The sequence below is a fragment of the Rhea americana genome, unplaced genomic scaffold, assembly GCF_003343005.1.
Source record: "Rhea americana isolate MKP2758 unplaced genomic scaffold, rheAme1 scaffold_1, whole genome shotgun sequence".
Classification (NCBI taxonomy): Eukaryota; Metazoa; Chordata; class Aves; order Rheiformes; family Rheidae; genus Rhea; species Rhea americana.
Genome location: NW_028185038.1, coordinates 6771848 through 6791025, shown reverse-complemented (window position 1 = coordinate 6791025; position 19178 = coordinate 6771848). Strand labels below are relative to the sequence as shown.

The following is a 19178-nucleotide window of genomic DNA, read 5'->3' as shown; positions in this document are numbered from 1 at the left end:
AGCTCATCTGTCCGCCTCAGCATTCAGCCTCAAACTCTTTTGCAGGAGCTGTGCTGGGCCCCCGTCGTCGCTGCCTCAGGAGGCGACGCGACGGTACGACTGCGCTCCAACCTCTGCCTTCACGTGGAGCAAAACCACAGCTGCTCCTGCTCCCCGTTAGCTGTGCAGCTTGCCTCTGCAAACGCGTTTACCAGGCTAAATAGGTCACACAGTGCACAACCGGGGCATTTTAGTACTTCACAAAGCTTCACAATTTACGGAGCTTTAAGATGAGTTGTGATGGTTCATAACTCTTAGCTGGGGTATTACACACACTGCATACAGACTCAGAAAGACAGCTCTATAGAAGTCCAGTTCAGTTCAGGCTACCATGGACCTGGCTTAGMAGCTTTGGTAGCTTTTAAGTGATGTTTTAGTGATCATAAAATTTCTAAAACGTTACATTGTGCAGAATTAAAATCTTGCAAATTGATAAAACTATCTTGAAAATTGTCCATGGAGTGGATATTCAATATAATGTATTATATCTATTACCTCCAGTAATAGATGTTGTTTTGAATATCTGTACAGACACAATCAGAATTATAGGATACTTCAATGACTAGTAAAAATAGCTATATAAGAAAAAATAATTTTCCAAAGTAATTTCTATAAGAAATTAAAATTTCTTCTATCTAATACAGCAGCTGGAACAGTAGCCATAAACCAYGCTAATGGTTCAACCACAATATGCTTTTGCAATGTAGGTCAGCTTTATCACTTTTGCAAACCAGTAGGTTAAGCCATCTACAAAACAACAGGCTTAACAACCTAAGATCTAATGTTACGTATCACCCTGCTTAACAGCCATTATCATCCCCAGTGACGGGCTGGGCTTTAACTAGGTTAGTGTGAGCTTAGAGCAGAAATTATGAACAGTGAATTATGGATTATGAAGTTAATGTTTTGCAAATTTCCACACATTCAGTAAAATGATTTATCGGCATAAAGAAGGACCTGCTTTTTTTGTGGTAAATAGCACTTGCAGATGCTGGCAATTTGCTTGGGAGCTCTTGGTGCTCAAAACCAGTATAAAACCGTCCTAAATTACTGCTAAGAAAACTATTCTGTAATAAATAATGCATTTTATCTTTTACTTTCTCAGCTTGTCTTGTATCTAYGGTGAAAAAAGACTAAAGGATTACACTGAGACATACCATGGTTATCTGTCTGTTATTCTCTTGAAAGATATTTTATAAAAGATCTTCTAAATATTTATTATTTATTAGTTATAGAAGGAACTTGGATAAAAAAAGAGACTAAGCAACAGTTTGCATATGGCCCATGTGAAGAAAGGTCATTGCCTGGTCTGGCATAGAAGCTCCAGCACTTTTTCCGATGAAGCCCAGGCTGCGTGCTATGCCTTTCCCAGGGAAATTGCGGAGAGGGATTGCAGAGTGAAGCGCAGGGGATAAGAAACCAGAGTGCTGAGCCAGCGAGCTGTGGCATGAAGTGTGAACGCCAGTTTCCCACGTCCCTGCACCTCCCTTCCCCACCTCCCTCCCAGGAGCCCTGAGCACGGGGCAGGACCCTGCCCCCCCGTCCCTTCTCCTGTCCGTCCCTGCCACCTGCCCCGGTCCCCTCCCAGAGGATGAAAGCTCATCTAACCCTCCTTGTCCTCTGCACCAGYGATGCTTGGGGTGTCCACCGCTGCCTATCTTAGCAAGTTACAYGTGGCCAGGAGCTGTCCTGGGCACTGACACCAGCTGTGTCGAATTGCCCATGTCCCTGCCAGTGAACGGTCCTCCCCACTGGCCAGGGCTGCTCGCAAAGCGCTCCCTGCGAACAGCCCGGGAACATCCAGCTCCTCCGTGGTCGTGCCTGGGAAGGGCCTAGAGGGCTGCTAGCTGGAAAGAGCCAAATTTATGCCAGCATAGTTTCTGGAAATTTGTTGGCATACACAGTCATGCTCCAGGACCCAGGACCGTTCCTGGGAACACTCCGGGTTACTGGTACAGCAGCCTTTCTCCCCCTGACCACAGATCTTTATGAAACGTACTATCCTGATATCCCAACATCTTTGCCACGTTTGGTCGGCTACACAGGAGCACAAGAGTCGTTGTGGAGGACTGACCAACAACGTGCTCACATCAACGCTGCTCCTTAGGGGCTCCGCGCCTTGCAGGACTGAGCRTGCCGAAGAGCGTGGATGAAGTTCAAGGGAATTTTGCCCATGACAGCTATAGACTCATGACTTTCCTATGAAAATCGTGCTTTTCTTTCACACTGGTACTGCAAAGTGTAAACTTCAATTTCTATTGAGTTACTTGAGGTTATCAGAGAGTGAAGCAATAGCCAAACCTGTTTTAATAACTAAATGTAACCTTGCAATTCACAGTCCCAAGCCTTTATGTTTAGGCATGTTAGCAATACATATCCTCCTGATAGACTTAGTTGGTTGGGATTAAGGTGTGATAATCTCTGTTGCAAATGGAAAAGGCTCAATAATATAATAAATAATATTTCAATACATTATTTAGAAAAATGAAAATAGCAAAATATTCCAGCTCTACAGTTTTATCACTGAAACTCAACCCTGGCATGTAGGATGGCCACCTACATTAAAATAAATATACTACAATAATTTCACTGTCATTAATTTAAGCATGAATGACCCTAACCTGAGCTTTCAACATTTCTTTTTTCTTGCATATTTGTAGTTTGCACTCCCAACTGAAGCCAATAGTGCAGTTAATAAAAGTTGTGCAACATCCTGTTGGAGATTCATCTGGTGACTTTTGTCAAGTTGCTCACTGAGAAACGTCCAGGGAAAATTTCAAAAATTCCACCTCCAACACTGGCCCTAATTAATAACCTTATTATCTGTCCCTAAAGAGGTCAAAGACTAATGAGCTGATCTGAATCGCAGATGTACTGGCAACAGCATAGGAAGTTTTCACCTTTGCCGCACTGTTGACAGCGCCTGTGAATTACCATTCAGATATTTTAGTACATATTAGATGTATTAAAAATTGTATTGCTATTTGCACATATTTTTAATTCATATTAAATATAAAATAGTTGAGCAGTTAAAGTCAGTGTCAAGCATTAAAAAATCATTTTTATGTTAACTACTTGCTGTAGAGGAGCAAAAGGAGGTGAACAAGGCAGAGCCAACTCTCTGAAAGCCTCAAAGTCAAAGAATTGTGTAAGGCATGCAGATTAACACTACACAAAAAAATAAATAGCTTTGTTCAACTTGTGATTTAGTAGGCATGGGAAACAGTAGTTGAGGCAAGAAAGCACAGGCAGCGGAATTAAAAATGGGAAGTAGTTGAGGCAAGAAAGCACAGGCAGCTGAATTAAAAATGGGAAGGAGGATTAATGCTAAAATGTTTTTCTCCTCCCTTCAATTCCTGCTTCAACTGATGACCACACTCCCCCAGAAGTCTTGGAGTCAGGTATAATCCTAGAGCAAACCCGACCTCAGGGGCGCTCAGCCCATCCGTTCTTGTCTGCAGTTGTCCTACATGACACCAGACTGATCTAAGCTGCATCATTTTGCTCTCCCTTCAAAGACAAACCGGTATCACCCACGGAGCCCACTCATACCACGGGGCGAGGCGCTCTGCCAAGCCACGGGGACCGCGGGGCGCCTGGGCTGGGCCCCCGGTGCTCCCGCGCTCGCCCGTGCCCTCGGCGCAGGGCTCAGGGCGCTCAACCCTTCCAGCTCCAGCAATAGCAAGCGAAGACGCTTTTGGCGGCTCTGCACCCAGACTACTGACGTGCTTACRTTTACAGCCACGCTGCAAATCACGTAGTCAGGTGTAAATTCAGGTTTCAGATGTATAGTTCTGTAGACTGCAATCCAGCTAAAAACTTTACCGACGGTGCAATAAGCACTGTGTGCGACGAGGCAGTAATTACACGTTATTGCTGATACAAACAAGGAATTAAAGGCTGGATTTCTAAAACTGCTCAGTGCTGACCTAATTCTGTTTCCGCTGAAGCCAGTGATGAATCTTCCATTGATTTCAGTGGAAGCAGAGATAGGCAAGCACTCAGTGCCGTACAAAATATCTCGCTAATTTTACTTAAATGTGAATATGCAGTAACAGTGCTTCAGCTCTCCTTGAATGGGAACAAGCAGAATATGGACAAAAAATTGGCTAGACGGAAACGAATAACTGTTTAAAAAATACCTTCAACACTTGCAATGAAAGGTTGGATTTTATATAAATATGTTCACAGTCACTATGCAAGATGGGACCAACAATTATTTCTTCAGTACAGGGGTAAAACAAACACCTGAGAAAGAGGGAGCGAGTATGAAGAGAAGACACAGGTCTCATTCTCATTTGCCATTTTTCTCAGTTCAAGGTACAAAACCTATCTTCTACAACTTGATCAACTAAGGAAATCGGAGAGGAATTGAAGGAAGTATAAAATTCACAGATTTTTTAGAGAAAAAATGTAGTTGACTGATTTAATTGGGATATATACAAGTATTTTATGAGGCTAATCTTTCTGACATAGACATTAAGTAAAACAGTAAAAAAGTTCCCTCAGCACTGGCTTTTGTCAGATAGTGAATGGGAATCTTAAATACTATAAACACCTTCTCTGGGTACATTGCAGAAGTCAATGAGGAACCAATATGTTCTCAAAAGTCTGTTACCACTCAGAACCATTTTTTTCTCCAGTTTCCATTTGAGATTTAAGATGAAAAAGAGGGCTGGAAATGAAAATGTCTTGACACTGCCAGTGCCATTAATAATGCGTTGGGATGGAACAGGAAACAACATGGATTAGATACAAAAGGGAGATATTAAAGACAGAGATCAACTTATGAGTAGTTATTACATTCACCATCCGCAATTTAGGTTCTCAAACAAGTCAGTCACCCACTTTTTCCTTTTTGCAATATATTAAACAATACAACAATTTTATTATTATATAATTATTTATTATTGTATTTATTACGTGGGACGCTGTTACCTGCAGTCTCCCAGTATGGATAGAAAGGAAATAACACTCACTCAGAGCAGGATTTGTTTCGACAAACTGAACAGTAACAGAAAGACATCAAAAGTCTCACACTCTAAAACGTTGCTATTATTCAGCTATCTATGGAGCAATTTGAATTCTATTGTATGAATGAGTTGAGCCTGAAATATTTTCTATTTTCAGTTCTGCTCTAGATCTATTTTCTCTCTCACATCTTATTTACCAAAATTTCAGAAAAAATGTTTAGAAAACATTTTAAAGAAAAAAATAGTAACAGTATAAGTATCAAATACAGTATGGCTAATAATTCATGTTAGCTATACTATTTTGTTGGCATTTAATATATGAATTATCAAATAATACATAGAGCTTTAAAACAAGTCACTGGAAAAACTCACCTGTAATAAGAGTATCATCTGTTTTTTCAGATAATAAGCTAGCTGCATTAAGCAGAAGTTAAAATTGCTACCTGAGTTTGACAGATTTCTTGCATTTTATGTTGAGGTTTACAATCTAAGCAACATCAAAAGAACCTGTGTGGTTCTATCTCATACTGAATGCAAAAGATAAAAAAGAAGCAATGCAAATGTGATACACATGCAAAGAATCAATAATATGATTAATAACTAAGAAGAATCAATATATACTCAAATGCTAGGCTTTCAAATCCTGATGCACTCATACATTATGTTTCTGATGGTACGCTATAGTCTAAAATATTATCTCATTTTTACATATTTTAAGCAAAATGCCCTAATACACACAGAAMCTCATCATCCAGGAAGAACACAAGACTCTTGTTCTTGTTAAAGCCTACATTTGCAGGATTGACTCCTTGATCCAGATATAAGGTCACAGTGCAAGCAGATCATTTTGTTATTTCCAGAGTGGTTATTTTCCCGAGCCCCTGAGCGACGCAGGCCCCTACTCATTGTGTATACGTACATGAAGTTCACACAGCCCGTCCCCGCAGGTGGAGCGATCCAGACAAAACTGAGGTTGGTAGTCGGGAGATGGCTCACGTGTGACGCAACCACACTGCACATGAACTGATTTCCAAACTGGTGGTCGGACATAATTCCTATGAGAAAGACACAGGGAAGATAAACAGTAACACATGTTAATGGCTCATTGCAAGGTTCCAGCAGGCAGAGTAAGATCCTTAACATGTATTTAACCATGGCAACATAGAATGAAAAAGAAAAAAAAAGAGTATGTCATCATGTAATTAGAATAAATGCCAGTGAAAACACTGGAGCCAGCCTTTGCTTGAGCSAAGGCTGACTTTGGCTCAACAAATTTACTATCAGTATTTTTCATGAAACTAATACCGAAGGAATTATTTGCATTTTTAAAAGATGAACCTGGACTGCAGCTGCTGTATAACCATTTTTTTCCATTAACTGGTTTGTAAACATTGCAGATCTAAAAGAAAGTAAAACCTGAAGAAAAAGCACTATGCTTCAATAAGCAAAATAAAGCTTATGGAGAAGATATTATCTTTCATTAGACAGACACATCTACTTGGAAAAAAGCAGATGACCGTTGGATTMATGAACCCTTCTTCTGATCTAAAATAAAAGCAGCAGCTTTCAACCAGTTTTACCAATATATATATTYCTTCAAATTTTTTTGAAACAGTCTTTAATACATGGGTAAATATGGATGTCTTCTACTAATCACTCTCTCTGGAATACACTGTAGTTCATCATTAGATAAAAGAACCATAGCTTTTAAACAAAGCAACAACATCAGATGGCAACCTTCACCCCTCCCAGAGCTCCTCTGCAGTTTCCTACAAGTAAGTACAAATGTTTAATAACTTTAGGATTGAATCTTACTCAGGTTAATTATTACACATTTAATCTTAGCACATTAAACAATACCTTTTGAAACAATTTTTTTAATGTACCTATCAGAAGGAAATGCCATGTACCCAATTACTTCAAATAGTGAACCCTTCAGTTCAGAAAACAGTTACATAGTCTAAAAACATTGCTAGTATTATCAAAAAGAAGAAGGTATGGTAGCAGGTACCTACATGGTCAAAAATGTCCCTGTTGATTGTTATGTGATTGTATTTCAGAAAGTTTATGTTGGTTGGTATTTCTTGTATTTGTTTATTTCAGTTCAAGTAAAAATAGATAACTAAAACTTGTATCTACCTCTCAGAACATTGAACACTGTTTTTAATGGCAATTCTTCTGAAATGCAAAGGCAGCATTTTTTCTTAAACTTTCACTGATCCAAAGGTGGAAAGAATTTACAAGCAAGAGATTTTCATCAAGGAGGTGGATGAATCTCTTCTAACATGAACATGCTGCTCCACCTCGTGCCTCTCCAGGGACTGCAGTGCCACCAACGCTGTTCAGAGAGGGGGCTTCCTTGCAATCAAATCATTTCACGTTATAGATCAAAATAGATCAACATTTGAAATTCCACTCATGTTCTAGTGAGAATCACAGAATACAGCTCAGGGTTAGATATATTATTTACCCTCAGGGCTATTAAATTCTAAACCAGCTTCAATTTTTGTTGACAAATGGAGCCACAGTGAATCCTGTCCCAGAGGTGACAGGAGGGAGTGGGTGATGGCAATGATGCCTGTATCTTTTACAAATGATCATAACCTTCTAACTCAGGATTTTCAATTAGTTCACCACTGAAGCATACAAATGAGCTTTTCTAACTTTCACAACGGTAAATATACTAGTGTGCCTACAGCCTGTTGGGATGGGATGGCCAYGGAGAAGAGGCGCAGGCTCCTCTGAAGCATAGCAGTAGGGGAATTGAGGGATATGGTATTTTACTGACTCGTCCTGTTTATTGCAAGTCATTAGACGCATGTGAGATTTGGTTACCTCCTGGCAGCCTCACTACTACTGATGATTTCTTCTCTTGCCTGGCGTGGCAGGAGGGATGGCACTAACACCCTCAAGGCAAGCTGCTTGACTGGTCCTGAGGCTCTCTGCCCTCTTCTCTTTGCTGAGATCTACCCTGCTGCCCTATATGGAGACAGATGTGTCCAAACGTACGCCCAGAGAGCACCAGTCGGTCACAGGGTCAGTGGTAATCAGACAACTATTTTACTTTTGTTGAGAGTGAAAGAYGGTAACGTTGCTTCTTTCCTAGTGTTGTGGGTCTTTGAAGTCTGTGCCAAAACCAGTTACTTCAGTGATGTGGGACTGGGTCTTTGGGACCAATACAGACCACTAGCTCACATCCATCTTCATCCCTGGCTATATAATGTGAAGCAGAGCCAGCTACAGACCTCAGTAGGTTAATTAAACGACAGGGACTCTCAGGGGAGAACCAGGAACAGCCCTTCAGTTTGAAGGAATCCCASCTTCTCCAGAGGCACACAAACGCAGAGCAGGGAAAAGGCCACCCCAGCCACGCCGTGCAGCAGGGGACAGGGGCACCAGCTTGGGAAATGTGACCACTTCCCTCTCGGCAGCAACTTGTGAGTTAATGAATTCCCTAGGTTTCAGGCAGTAGGCTGCAAAAATGTGTCTAATACATCAAACACGTATAACATCTGTGGAGAATTTCTTTTTCTTTTGATTCACAGTTTAAAAAAAGAACAACTTTACAGTGACTAGAATAAAATCTTAACAATGAAAAACAACTCATTCAATTTTTCACAGAAGTAGTCAATGACTTGCACAGAGAATATTCAGAATTCTGATTTTATCCGTTCATTATCATTTTTACATTAAAAGCTATCAGTCCTCATCGGCAGGACCTTTACTGGATACATCAACTCTATTTTGGAGTTCATTGTCATCAAATTATTTTAAGAAAATGAAATACTGAAATTTAAGTGAATAACATAGTTATATTAGAAAAAAACTAATATCTAAAACTAAGAAAAAAAAATTATGTTGAAAAGGGGAACATAAAAATCACACAGATGCCAAAAATGGAGAAACGCAACTGCAGCTAAGAACTACTGAAAATAAAATATGTTTTCTCCACCTCTTGTTTCTACTCTGTTTATACTCCCCTGCTATAGTAAGCATCAGTTTCCTTCTCCTCCATTCCCCACTCCTGCCATGCAAGCTGCCTCATAGACAGAACATTTGCATTACAAAAATAAAAAACTAAGGCAAATATGAAACAAGCTGCTGCTGCAAAAAACTAAACTGAATACAAAACGACCCTGATTACATACAGAACAGAAATGTGTCTTGTAGGTACCTCAGACAACTTCTGCTACAGAGCATGTCTAATTTTCAGGTGTGTGGCTCAGGTCCACRTTGGTCTAATGGTATCTCCTGCCATGTCTTATTGTTCAGCACAATTATACACATTCAAGTTATTATTTAAAAAGGTAACAATCTTAAGGTAGTATTTTAAGATCTGTCRGTATAAAATTGTACAACCTCTTTTGCAAATAATCAAGTGTTTCCTGGGCATTTATTTAATGTATAAATGTTCAAAGGCTTGTGACAATTGCTATCCACAGCTCTAAAATGTGCTATGTGCAAAGAAGTCATTAGCATCTCTCTGAACTCCTTTTCTCTTGTTTTTTACAATGTGCACTCATCATCCTGAGGTGTTTCAGACACCTGCACATATTAGCTTCTCCATCCCCTAAAATTTCTCTGCCTTTAGGAGTCCCAGTATAATCATTCAAACCCCAGACGTGCTTTGTACCTGCAAACAGCTCTGCAGGGAGAGGAACTAGACATGCTCAGCCCCCCTCAAGATTTTGCTCAGAAGCTGTTTTTATTGTGGAAAGTTCCWTAACTATAAAAAATATGCTTAGTCCTAGTCAGTGCACTATTTATAGTCACCAAATCAAAGAATTGCTATGTTAATAGTTAGATTAAATACAGGAACTCCAGGAATGGTCTAATGGTACAGATAACGGATATGTGAATCCATTTCTACCTTCCAAGGCAGAGAAAAGTAGATATGTAGTAGTCATGAGTTGCACATGTGAATGCTGCTTATTTAGAAAACAGGATCCTAAACAAGAACCTGAGAAAAGCAGCTCATTTGCCTGTCAAGATCCTTGGCAAACCCTTCATCAATGCAAAATCTCAGTAGGTAGGTAACCTACTATTTGTTATTTATTATATGAGCTGAGTATGACAGCAAAGGAAAGGATTAAATACAGCTGTAAAATGAGCAAACACATTTTCTTTCTGCTGCCTCTAAAGTGATTGTCCGCTCTGTGTTTCCATTTTCAATGATATCAATAAGAGTGACAAAAAAATGCTAAACATGAAATATTGATGAAATACCAAGAAAACAAAGCTGTAAAGGCCAAATCATTCCTAACTAGTAAACAGCAAATTTACTCAGAAACATACACCTTCAAATTAGATTTTACTTTATGTAAAAATGAAGTACCTAGTGCCAGCAGAAGCTTGTTCCCTCAGGAAACCGAGCTGGGGGCCTGCATGGCCCACACGGGCTCCAGCTTCTCGGAAGGGTCATCCACAAACCTGCGGGATGAGCACAGTCCTGCCTAGGGGCACCTGGCAGGCAGCAAAGGAAGCAGCGTCGAGCCAGAACATCCCATGCTGCGGCCAGCGCAGTTGAATCAGAGCCTCGCTTCTCCYGAGCAACATCAGGAAACCTTTTCTGGGAACTCTCCTCATGCAGGAGAGTTCACTTTTTTCAAAATAGAGAGATGCTGGTAGCCATATTTTTAGTAATAATTTTTTWAATATATTTTTATATAATTTTAGAGCTCTCACTAGGGCAGAGATCTTGTACCCRCCGTCCATTYTCCCCAGAAGCATTTCTTCTCTACAAAACTGAAGATTAATCTTATAGACAGGTGCCCTCACTCTCACGTGAGGACGCGGGAGATCTGGGACAAGCCAAGCGGCTAAGGACAAGGAGCCTCTCTTGTGAGTAAAGCCCTCGGAAAGGAAGGGCTGGGGCAGGTCTCCAGCACCCCTGCAGAATCGGGGTCCTCCTGCAGATAAAGGGAAAGCTACTTGCCTCTCTGCACCATTTGGGCTGCAATAGAGATTGCACCAGAGTCAGGCAGGTCCCGACCAGAACTCACAGAAATCCAAGTGTAGGCCCTAGGGMAAATTTTAGGCTAAAATCTATTCACTGAATGTATATAGGTGCCGAGTGCACTTAAGAGCTGCTGGAGCTGCAGCTTGCAGACCCCATTTCCAGAGCGAGGCACCTACCTTTGTGCTATGTCTGTTTGGATGTTTAAAGGACCTTTGCCTGTAAACACATGTAAAAAATTGAATATGTGTTTTCCCTGAATGTTATAGTGAGTGAAGAATGGTTTCTTTTGGGTTGCTAGAAGAATATTGCAGAAATATCCTTAAATTATCAGCCTCTTAACGCCTCTGAAATGCAAGTCTTAAAATTCTGAAGAAATGTAGTGGTAGGAAAGAAACAGAGTTTCTTCCTGACTTTTTAATACAAATAAATGTTTAAGAAAAACATCAGTAATCTGCCTTATTTCTTTACTAGGAGTAAAGACATATCTGGAGTTGGCTGCCATCCTRTTTTTGTTTCTAAAACATGAACACAAATGTACAATTATAAGCTTATTTTTCAATCTGTACTCAAGCTAGTAGCCAGTTAGAGGCAACTGAATTACGCATTTCTAGTCCCTTTCAAAGCAAAGAAAAGTTGCAGAATCTAGCCCTAAATGAATTGCACTCACCTAGCTAAAATATGCTGTTGCTGATTGATTTTTCTGGATGATTACATTCTGCTTCCCAGGAAAAACACACATCTAGTCTGACAGAATACAACAGACTGCTAAAGCACTTGCCGGCCCTTGTGATCAATTAAAGGTCAGGATGGCTTGATAAATTATTAAATATTATGAAGAAARAAAAGACCAGCAATTCTGTCAGATACGTTTTTCCACCCAGAAATAAATCACCTTTATCTTTCTTGAAGCCATGTGATTGTTTCACTACTGTTATTACTCCTTCATCATTAAATATTAGATCACAGAATAGATCTTTTCAGCATACACAGTGTTGGGGAGATACCATCTACAGGCCAACAGGAACAGGAGAAAAAAAAAACCAAATAAGCATATAACAACTTAATGAAGTCTATCACTAGGAACCTTAACTCCTTTTGYGGTCAGGAGCCACCTAGAGCTTGACCACAGCAATTTGACCTCCGTGGGGCTATAACTGTGCTCAARGAACTCAGACTTGGGACAGGAAGTATTTGTTTAACAACCTTTTGCTCCATACATAAAATTTGAATGTGTTTTCTTCATAGTTACGGAAACAACAAYCTATTGCAACTTCCTGTTTGAATTACATTCAAGTTTGGGATCCAAGTAGRATGCAGACTGGATTAGGATGTTTAGATGCTAACAAGAGTAGAGCTTTATGTCCACATTTTTAATTACTTACTGAAGTGAGCAGTTCATTAGAAATAGAGATTTGCAAGGATGAACCCTTAATGTGTAGACTCATAAAATTTATTCTGAAACAGAGAACATTTTTTGCTTAATCTCTCCTTTAATGTTCTACTTTTAAGGGATTGTTAATCAAAACTTTCGAGTAGCCCTTTGTTAGAACCCACTTAGGGGTATAACTTCATCTCAGGGATTTATGAGTGCCAGTCTCATTAAACCTAACGGGAGTTACACATATGGAAATTCTGGTGCACGGGGAGGAGAATATCCCCTTTCATTTGCATAATTCCCCAGGACACTGAATGAGCCCCTTGTGTAACRTGTGATATGCCTCCGTGGAGTGGGGGTTGAGAGAGCCTGATCTCCAGCGCGCTGGCRGTTTGAGGGTGTTCACTGTCAGGAAGGATGAGAGGACAATTTACAGCCGAAGTCTAAGTGCTCCATTGAGAACAACATGGTGCTAAATGCTCTAATGCAAGAAGGTTTAGCAACAGTAAACAGGGACCAGCAGTAATACAAATAGAAAATGCTAATGACCTACTGCACTGCTGAAATACAGAAGAAAAGTCTCTTTTTAAAGGCTTGAGCCAAAAACAAAATGTATTTTAAATGTTCCCTAACAGCCCCAGCACATGTTTTATAATAGCAACTTTTATATCTTTCTTTATAGCAACCTGTAAGGCTGATACCTTCACTCTGTACTAGCTTTTCCATAGGTCTAATTTAGCAATGTATTCCAGTTTACCTCTCTCTCAGGAAAGCAGTTATCCTTGGTTTGCATTCACTTATTCTTTTCTTCATTATCATATTTGGTTCATGAGTCTCTCTCATCCATATGAGCAACTCTGGTATGACTCCCTGAAAATATTGCATCATTCCAAATCCTTTTATTTTGTAAACTTTAGTGTGTCTCCTAGCAGTCAAACATCAGATTTGATAGGTTTTGTATCAGTGACAAATGTGACAAAGGACCACTGTGCTGCAGTGTCGGACATCTGCTCCCACCAGACTCGTTCTCAGGGTGAGCAGTAACCACATTCTTCTCCTTGCAGCAGGGACAATTCACGCAGGCAGCACGTGAGCCAGTGGAATTGCCCTGAACTTATTTTGGCAGAAGTGAATCTCCAAACTGGCAGATTTACCTGAGAAAACCACACTGACCACTCACTCGGATCCGTGAATGAGCCAAACCTTTCTGCTCACTGACGTTAAGTGACAACACATAAAACATTGCTGTGCAACAAATAGAAAACAACTCCATATCTCAATAAAAATGTAACCTTTATTTACAGCACAGACGCATTCTGGTTGGGTCTTTAACGTACCCTTTCCAAAGTAGCTTCAAAAAATACATATATATACCAGCCCCCCAGCTTCTAGCTGTGCTCTGCTGAGTGCTTTGCACACTAACAATACAAGTTCCCTGGTTGTGCTGTCTTTGGTGACACTTCCTAATAATCCTGTTTGATTTGTATATGTTTTAGTATGATTAATTCGGGTAATGGCTTCAAGGTTTTACCTACCAGGCCCTAAGCCTCTTTTTAATTAATTTTAAATTAATTTAATAGTTTCTGGCAGCAGTTTCCCTTGTAACACGTTTCCTCTATGTCATCCTTTGCCCTGAGACATATTTTGCACTTGCCTTCATTACTGGCTTAATCATTTAAGGATGGACTTGGTACGAGGCATCTCCTTCACACTTGTACTGCCTCTAATTATGTTTTATACCTCTGTTATTGCCATAATCAGTGAACTTGCATGTTTTAAAATTAATAGTTTCCTTCAAAACAAATTATGTCCAGTCAAATCAATCAATAAGGATATCGGTATAATGGCACCAGAGGGAATTCCACGGAAATCTTTTTCCAGCTGGAGAATTTACCATTTACAAACATTAATTACTTCTTGTTCTGGAGAGTTTCTGTYCAGCAAGTTATTCTATCCTATTCCACAATTCTTATCTCAAACAGTCTGAAAGTCAACTCAAAAGTATGCACAGCGTACAATAACTACTGTGTGTACTTCACCAGCCAAGGCTACAGCACCTTCAAAGAATGCTCCAAAGCTYCTAACATGAACTTTCTTCACTTAAATCACTACTGGCTGTTTCTAATTAAAGGTGTTCCTTGTCTCCAGCTGTGTCTCACAGCACACACACTATAAAAAGTTGGAAAATTCTGATTAGCAGATATGCTTAATTAAACCAGTGCTGTTGGCTGACAAGATATAGTTTGGGACTCATCCTGCAACTTAGTAATGTTTATTCAGAGAAGTAGTCCTAGATATGCTCCAGATTYTCTCTCTCTCTGCTCTCCTGAAGCCTCAGGGTACAGCAGCCTCAGCAGCTGATCCCTGGTTTGGGTCAGCTATGTAAGGTCTCCCTTTGCCCTSTCTCACCTGGTGGGACACCAAAATGACTTGCAGTATGGCCATTCCCAGAGCCTTTGGGAGATTTGGTGGGCAGAAGCATCTCATAAAAACATCCATTAACTTGAGTTACTAACATTTCTACACGGAAAGGAGCTCTGGATCTGATGGGGACCCAATTATGGCAACAACAGAATATGGTTTTGTTTACTTTCATACATTTAAACATGGCCAACTGCTACAACATGCTCAATTTGTAAATACTATTTGCAGTTTCTGTAACACTCTGTTCAGAAGCACAGGATTTTGCATGGTGTAGGATGAGGCGATAAACACATTTTGTTCAGTAGTCTACTTCAGTCATGCTGCAACACTGGTTTCCCTTTGTAAAAGTTGCGGAAATAGTTACAAGTTAGTGGGCACCATGGTCAGAAGTGATGCACCACATTGTCAGCCTGTGTAAAGAGATAAAGCTAACTGAGAAACTACCGGCGAGGAGAGAAGTGGGAGAGGAAATGGGGTTTTGTGGATTGAATGGAGGAATTTCAGCTGAAATTATCAGTCCACAGAAGCTTTTTTTTGAAACTATGCTAAGATTCAACACTGCTTATTTAAAAAAACAATATCCCAAGCCAGTTCACATTAATCAGTGGAAGAGAGCACAGTTCTTTACACACATTCCACAGATATTCTGATGTACTACATCAAAAACTTAATTTTGCCTCCTCTGTAACTGCAGATCTATTACATTCACAGTGTTTAAAAGTGCAGTAAAGGATCATTTCTTTTCTATATTCTTCACAGTTTGCTGCTGCAAAAACCAAAACAACCTCCCTTAAGTCTGCAACTTTGAGAAGAGGGTTATGAGGGGCTTGCTGGAGCGTGTGGTCACCCAGCAACGCGCTCTGGGGTGGAGGGACYGCGGGAGAGCTCCGGCAGCTTGCACGCCTTCAAGCAGCAAGCGGGCTGTCCTCTCCAAGCTGGTGATATTCCGGGATGGAAAGCCAGGCAGTGAGTTTAGTCTGATCTACTGCCACTCTGCATGCAAAACACCTGAAAGYGGCAGAGCAGATGCTTTTCGTGCCTTGGATAGGCTCAGAAAGGGAGAGCTGTGATGCACCCCAGCACAGCGTCAGTGGTCGGCGCAGCCACAGGAACGCAGCCACGGCAGCATTGGCTGGATCTACCCTAGGATGATAAGTGCAGGATGGGGCATGCTGAGCCCAGTGACTTGTTTTTGCCTGGGCTGTGCACTGTGCTTGAAGCACCCACACTCCGTTAAGGAGAACGATCTTGGGTGTGCTCTGCACCCACCTAGAAGCGGTGACCGAGGGTTGGCCATGGGCTAAAGCACAAGCATGCCTTAGTCGCACACTCAAAGGTGTGTCCGTGTGTAAACAGCACGGATGGGAGGCAGGTGAGAGGCCTGAGGCAACAGCAAGCATGGCTTTGAGAGCGGGCTGAGACTCGTGCTGAGCTGCCAGAGCAGCAGTGACCCGCTGCAGGACACGGCAGGGCTGCAATACCGAGTGCTGGCTACGCACAGGATCCCCTTTCTGTCACCCGTGGAGGTATGCCACCACAAACAGGCTCTATCAGCTCCATTTTTCGCCAAGGCAGAGGTGGCAGTTTTGATACTCAGCWGGAACGAAGTTGAATTCTGAAGTCTAAGAATCAAAATGTTTTCCTACTACATATTTCTCACACTTTCTTTCATCACCAAAGCAGAAGTACCAGCTACGATTTGCTGACATCTGTAGTATTTTTACCAATGAAAAAAAAATCCCCTTATCTAAGAACACCCAGACAGTTCCTTTAACTCTTTATGCATCTTTAATTTCTTTTTCTATGATGACTGCAAGACAAAACAGATTACTGGAAGGCAATTCCTGCAAAACCTGGCAGCTATTGTTCTTTTTCCCTTGTGAATCGCCAATAATCTATTTAGCTGCCTATTGTATTTTAAAACTGGACTGATCACACTCGGTAACTTTATGCTAGATCTGTCTCACTAATCAACCATGCACTGTGATGTTGAGAGCATTTAATTAAGTAGGTTACTGAAGAGGAGCAGTATGCCCATGAGCTTGAGTATCTGCCCACTGCAAGCAGAATGTTACCCGTTAAGAAGAAAACTCCTCAGAAGGCAATTAGCAGGCTAACAAGAACAGCAGTAAAACTTTTAGGAGACAAATCTAAACACAAAAGTTCACACACCAAACCAGGCAAGAATAATCACAGCCAGCAAGCGTAGAGGGAGAGCAAATGAGTACTCATTCACTTCCATATTACTATTTTTAACTCTAGCGAGAAAAAATCACATATCTATCTGGTGCAATACTCCTCAGCCATATGGTATGTATTAAGACATACTACAGACAGAAGATTGTAATGCTGCACTTTTGTTTCTATCTGACAACTCATACTGTCAGTTAGGAGTAGCAAGAAAGCAGAGAAGTAATTCTGCATTTCACTCCTCTGCCTGAAACCTTCTTCTTCTAGACAGAATATTATCAATCCCAAATATGCAAGAGCAATTCCAGCTCAGATGTAAGAAAGGCAAATGAAAGCAAGCTGCCCAGAACAGCAACCTTCTTGTAAACTGCCACTCGATGTAAACAGATTTTGTGGAAAGACTGTTGTTATTGAAGTCTTTGTCCTCAAAARAGCACTTTATGACTAACTCTTAGAAGCTAATCTTGAGTCATTTCATGTCAAAATAGGATCTTAAAATACTATCCTCAAAGCGCTCTGACTGRGCTGCTGCTTGGCTCACTTGGTTGCAGGTGTATCGCACGTGGGGGGCAGCATGGGCGAGGGCTGGCACGGGGCTGCCCRGCCGGGGGGCCGCGGGAATCGCTCCCGCTGGCGTGCCAACACCATGCCAGCGTGGCGATGGGTTATTTTGTGAGCTGCTGTCRGCTGCACGGGCAGCCACGTGCACATGGGGCTGCCCAGCGCCAATGGCAAATCTGCCCTGGGCTGCTGGGGAACCAACACGGACCCTGAAGAACCTCCTCATTAGAGTCATCCACCACAGCCCAACAGCTCCCTTGACCAACAGAAAGCCTCTTTTCCGCTCAGATTTCCCTTCCATCAGTCCTAGTTTGCTCTGAGACTGCAGGTTAGCTATGGCTTACTGCTGATTAGGAAGCTGGGTTACCAGTACAACCATTGCACATTCCTAAGCAGAATGTAAGTCAAGATATATTTCAAAATTAGTTACAAAGCACTGAAGGAAAGAAATTTTGAACCAAAAACTATATTCACCTCTGAAGACTGGGCAATGTGCATGTGATAGCAGCTAATCCAGCCCTGCACGTGGAAGCTAGGTCTGCTACACAAATAACGACAAAGAAGGGTGCAGGGGGCCTCAGCTACGTATTCTCCAAACCAACTCATAGCTTTGCTGGAAAGAAGAAAGCTTTAGCCAATGGTATGGCAACAAGAGGACTAAACAAGAACATCATCAYCTCTAAAAGGTCTGAGTTGCATTTCAAGACACATGGCAGAAGCAGGAGAACTTTGGGGCTCAGAGCTATGTCTGTGTGACATCCGGGGGCTTCGGTGGGAGCCAAGCAACCTAAATGCTTCTGCTTTTGTGGGTCTTCGAACCAGACGATTGAGTTTAAACTTAAAGCTTAATTCAGGTCCATGAATGAATGCTAAGCTGAAAACTTGCTTCTTCAAACAAACAAACCCAGCTGTGACTATAGGAGGATAAATGGTGGAAGATTTTATTGTAGTTTTAAAAAGGATTTAAAAAATACAGTAAGTCATAGTAACAAACACACAAGGGACTTATACTAGGGAGCTGCAGTGCTATTAGCATATAAAGTGAAGGCTAAAAATATGAAGATCAAAACATGGTTGTGCTTTTTGACCTGCTAATCTACCCTTACCAAGAAAAATATGCCAAGGAGCTGCAATCCTATGGTGAAGTTCCTCCCTTTATTATTCTTTTGCACTATAACAAAATCAATAGGAAAGGATGTAACAAAAGGAAAAATTGACTCTAAATCTCTAGGTCTCTTGTTCACATTTTTGTTGTTGTTGTTGTTCAAGGCAGATTAGCAGTTCAGAAAATGAGGAGTCCTTTTAATTTACATTAATCTCAGCCCTGCCATGTATGCTAATTAAGATGTTTTCTCACTAGGACTTCCAGATACTTTGTAGTTGTAATGCTTTCTCATGCTGCAGTATCAGCGTTCACAAGTGCTAGCCCTTCTTCAGACAAACATGTTGGTCCCTATTCTAATACACAGATTTTTGTGTGGTGAACAGTGGCTGTGGAAAGTAACAATGAATTTATGAACGGAATTAGTTCTTTTCCATCATACTCACCAATGATAGCAAGACTAAAATTATATAATCAAGAAGCTATTTTTGGTAAATAATATACTTGCTAAATCTGAATAGACTAGGGAGTTAACAACCAATGTGCCAGCGCAGC

At 41.0% G+C, this 19178-nt stretch overlaps 1 protein-coding gene across 1 annotated transcript in view; it reads right to left on the bottom strand.

The window, feature by feature from the left end:
* Positions 1-19178, bottom strand: part of RELN (reelin) — a gene marked incomplete at its 5' end in the record, with an annotated part of 298722 nt that overhangs the window by 209360 nt on the left and 70184 nt on the right. Inside the window, one exon of the mRNA XM_085298374.1 lies at positions 5932-6067. Coding sequence (XP_085154500.1) covers positions 5932-6067 — 136 coding nt within the window. The remainder of the gene's footprint in view (positions 1-5931; positions 6068-19178) is intronic.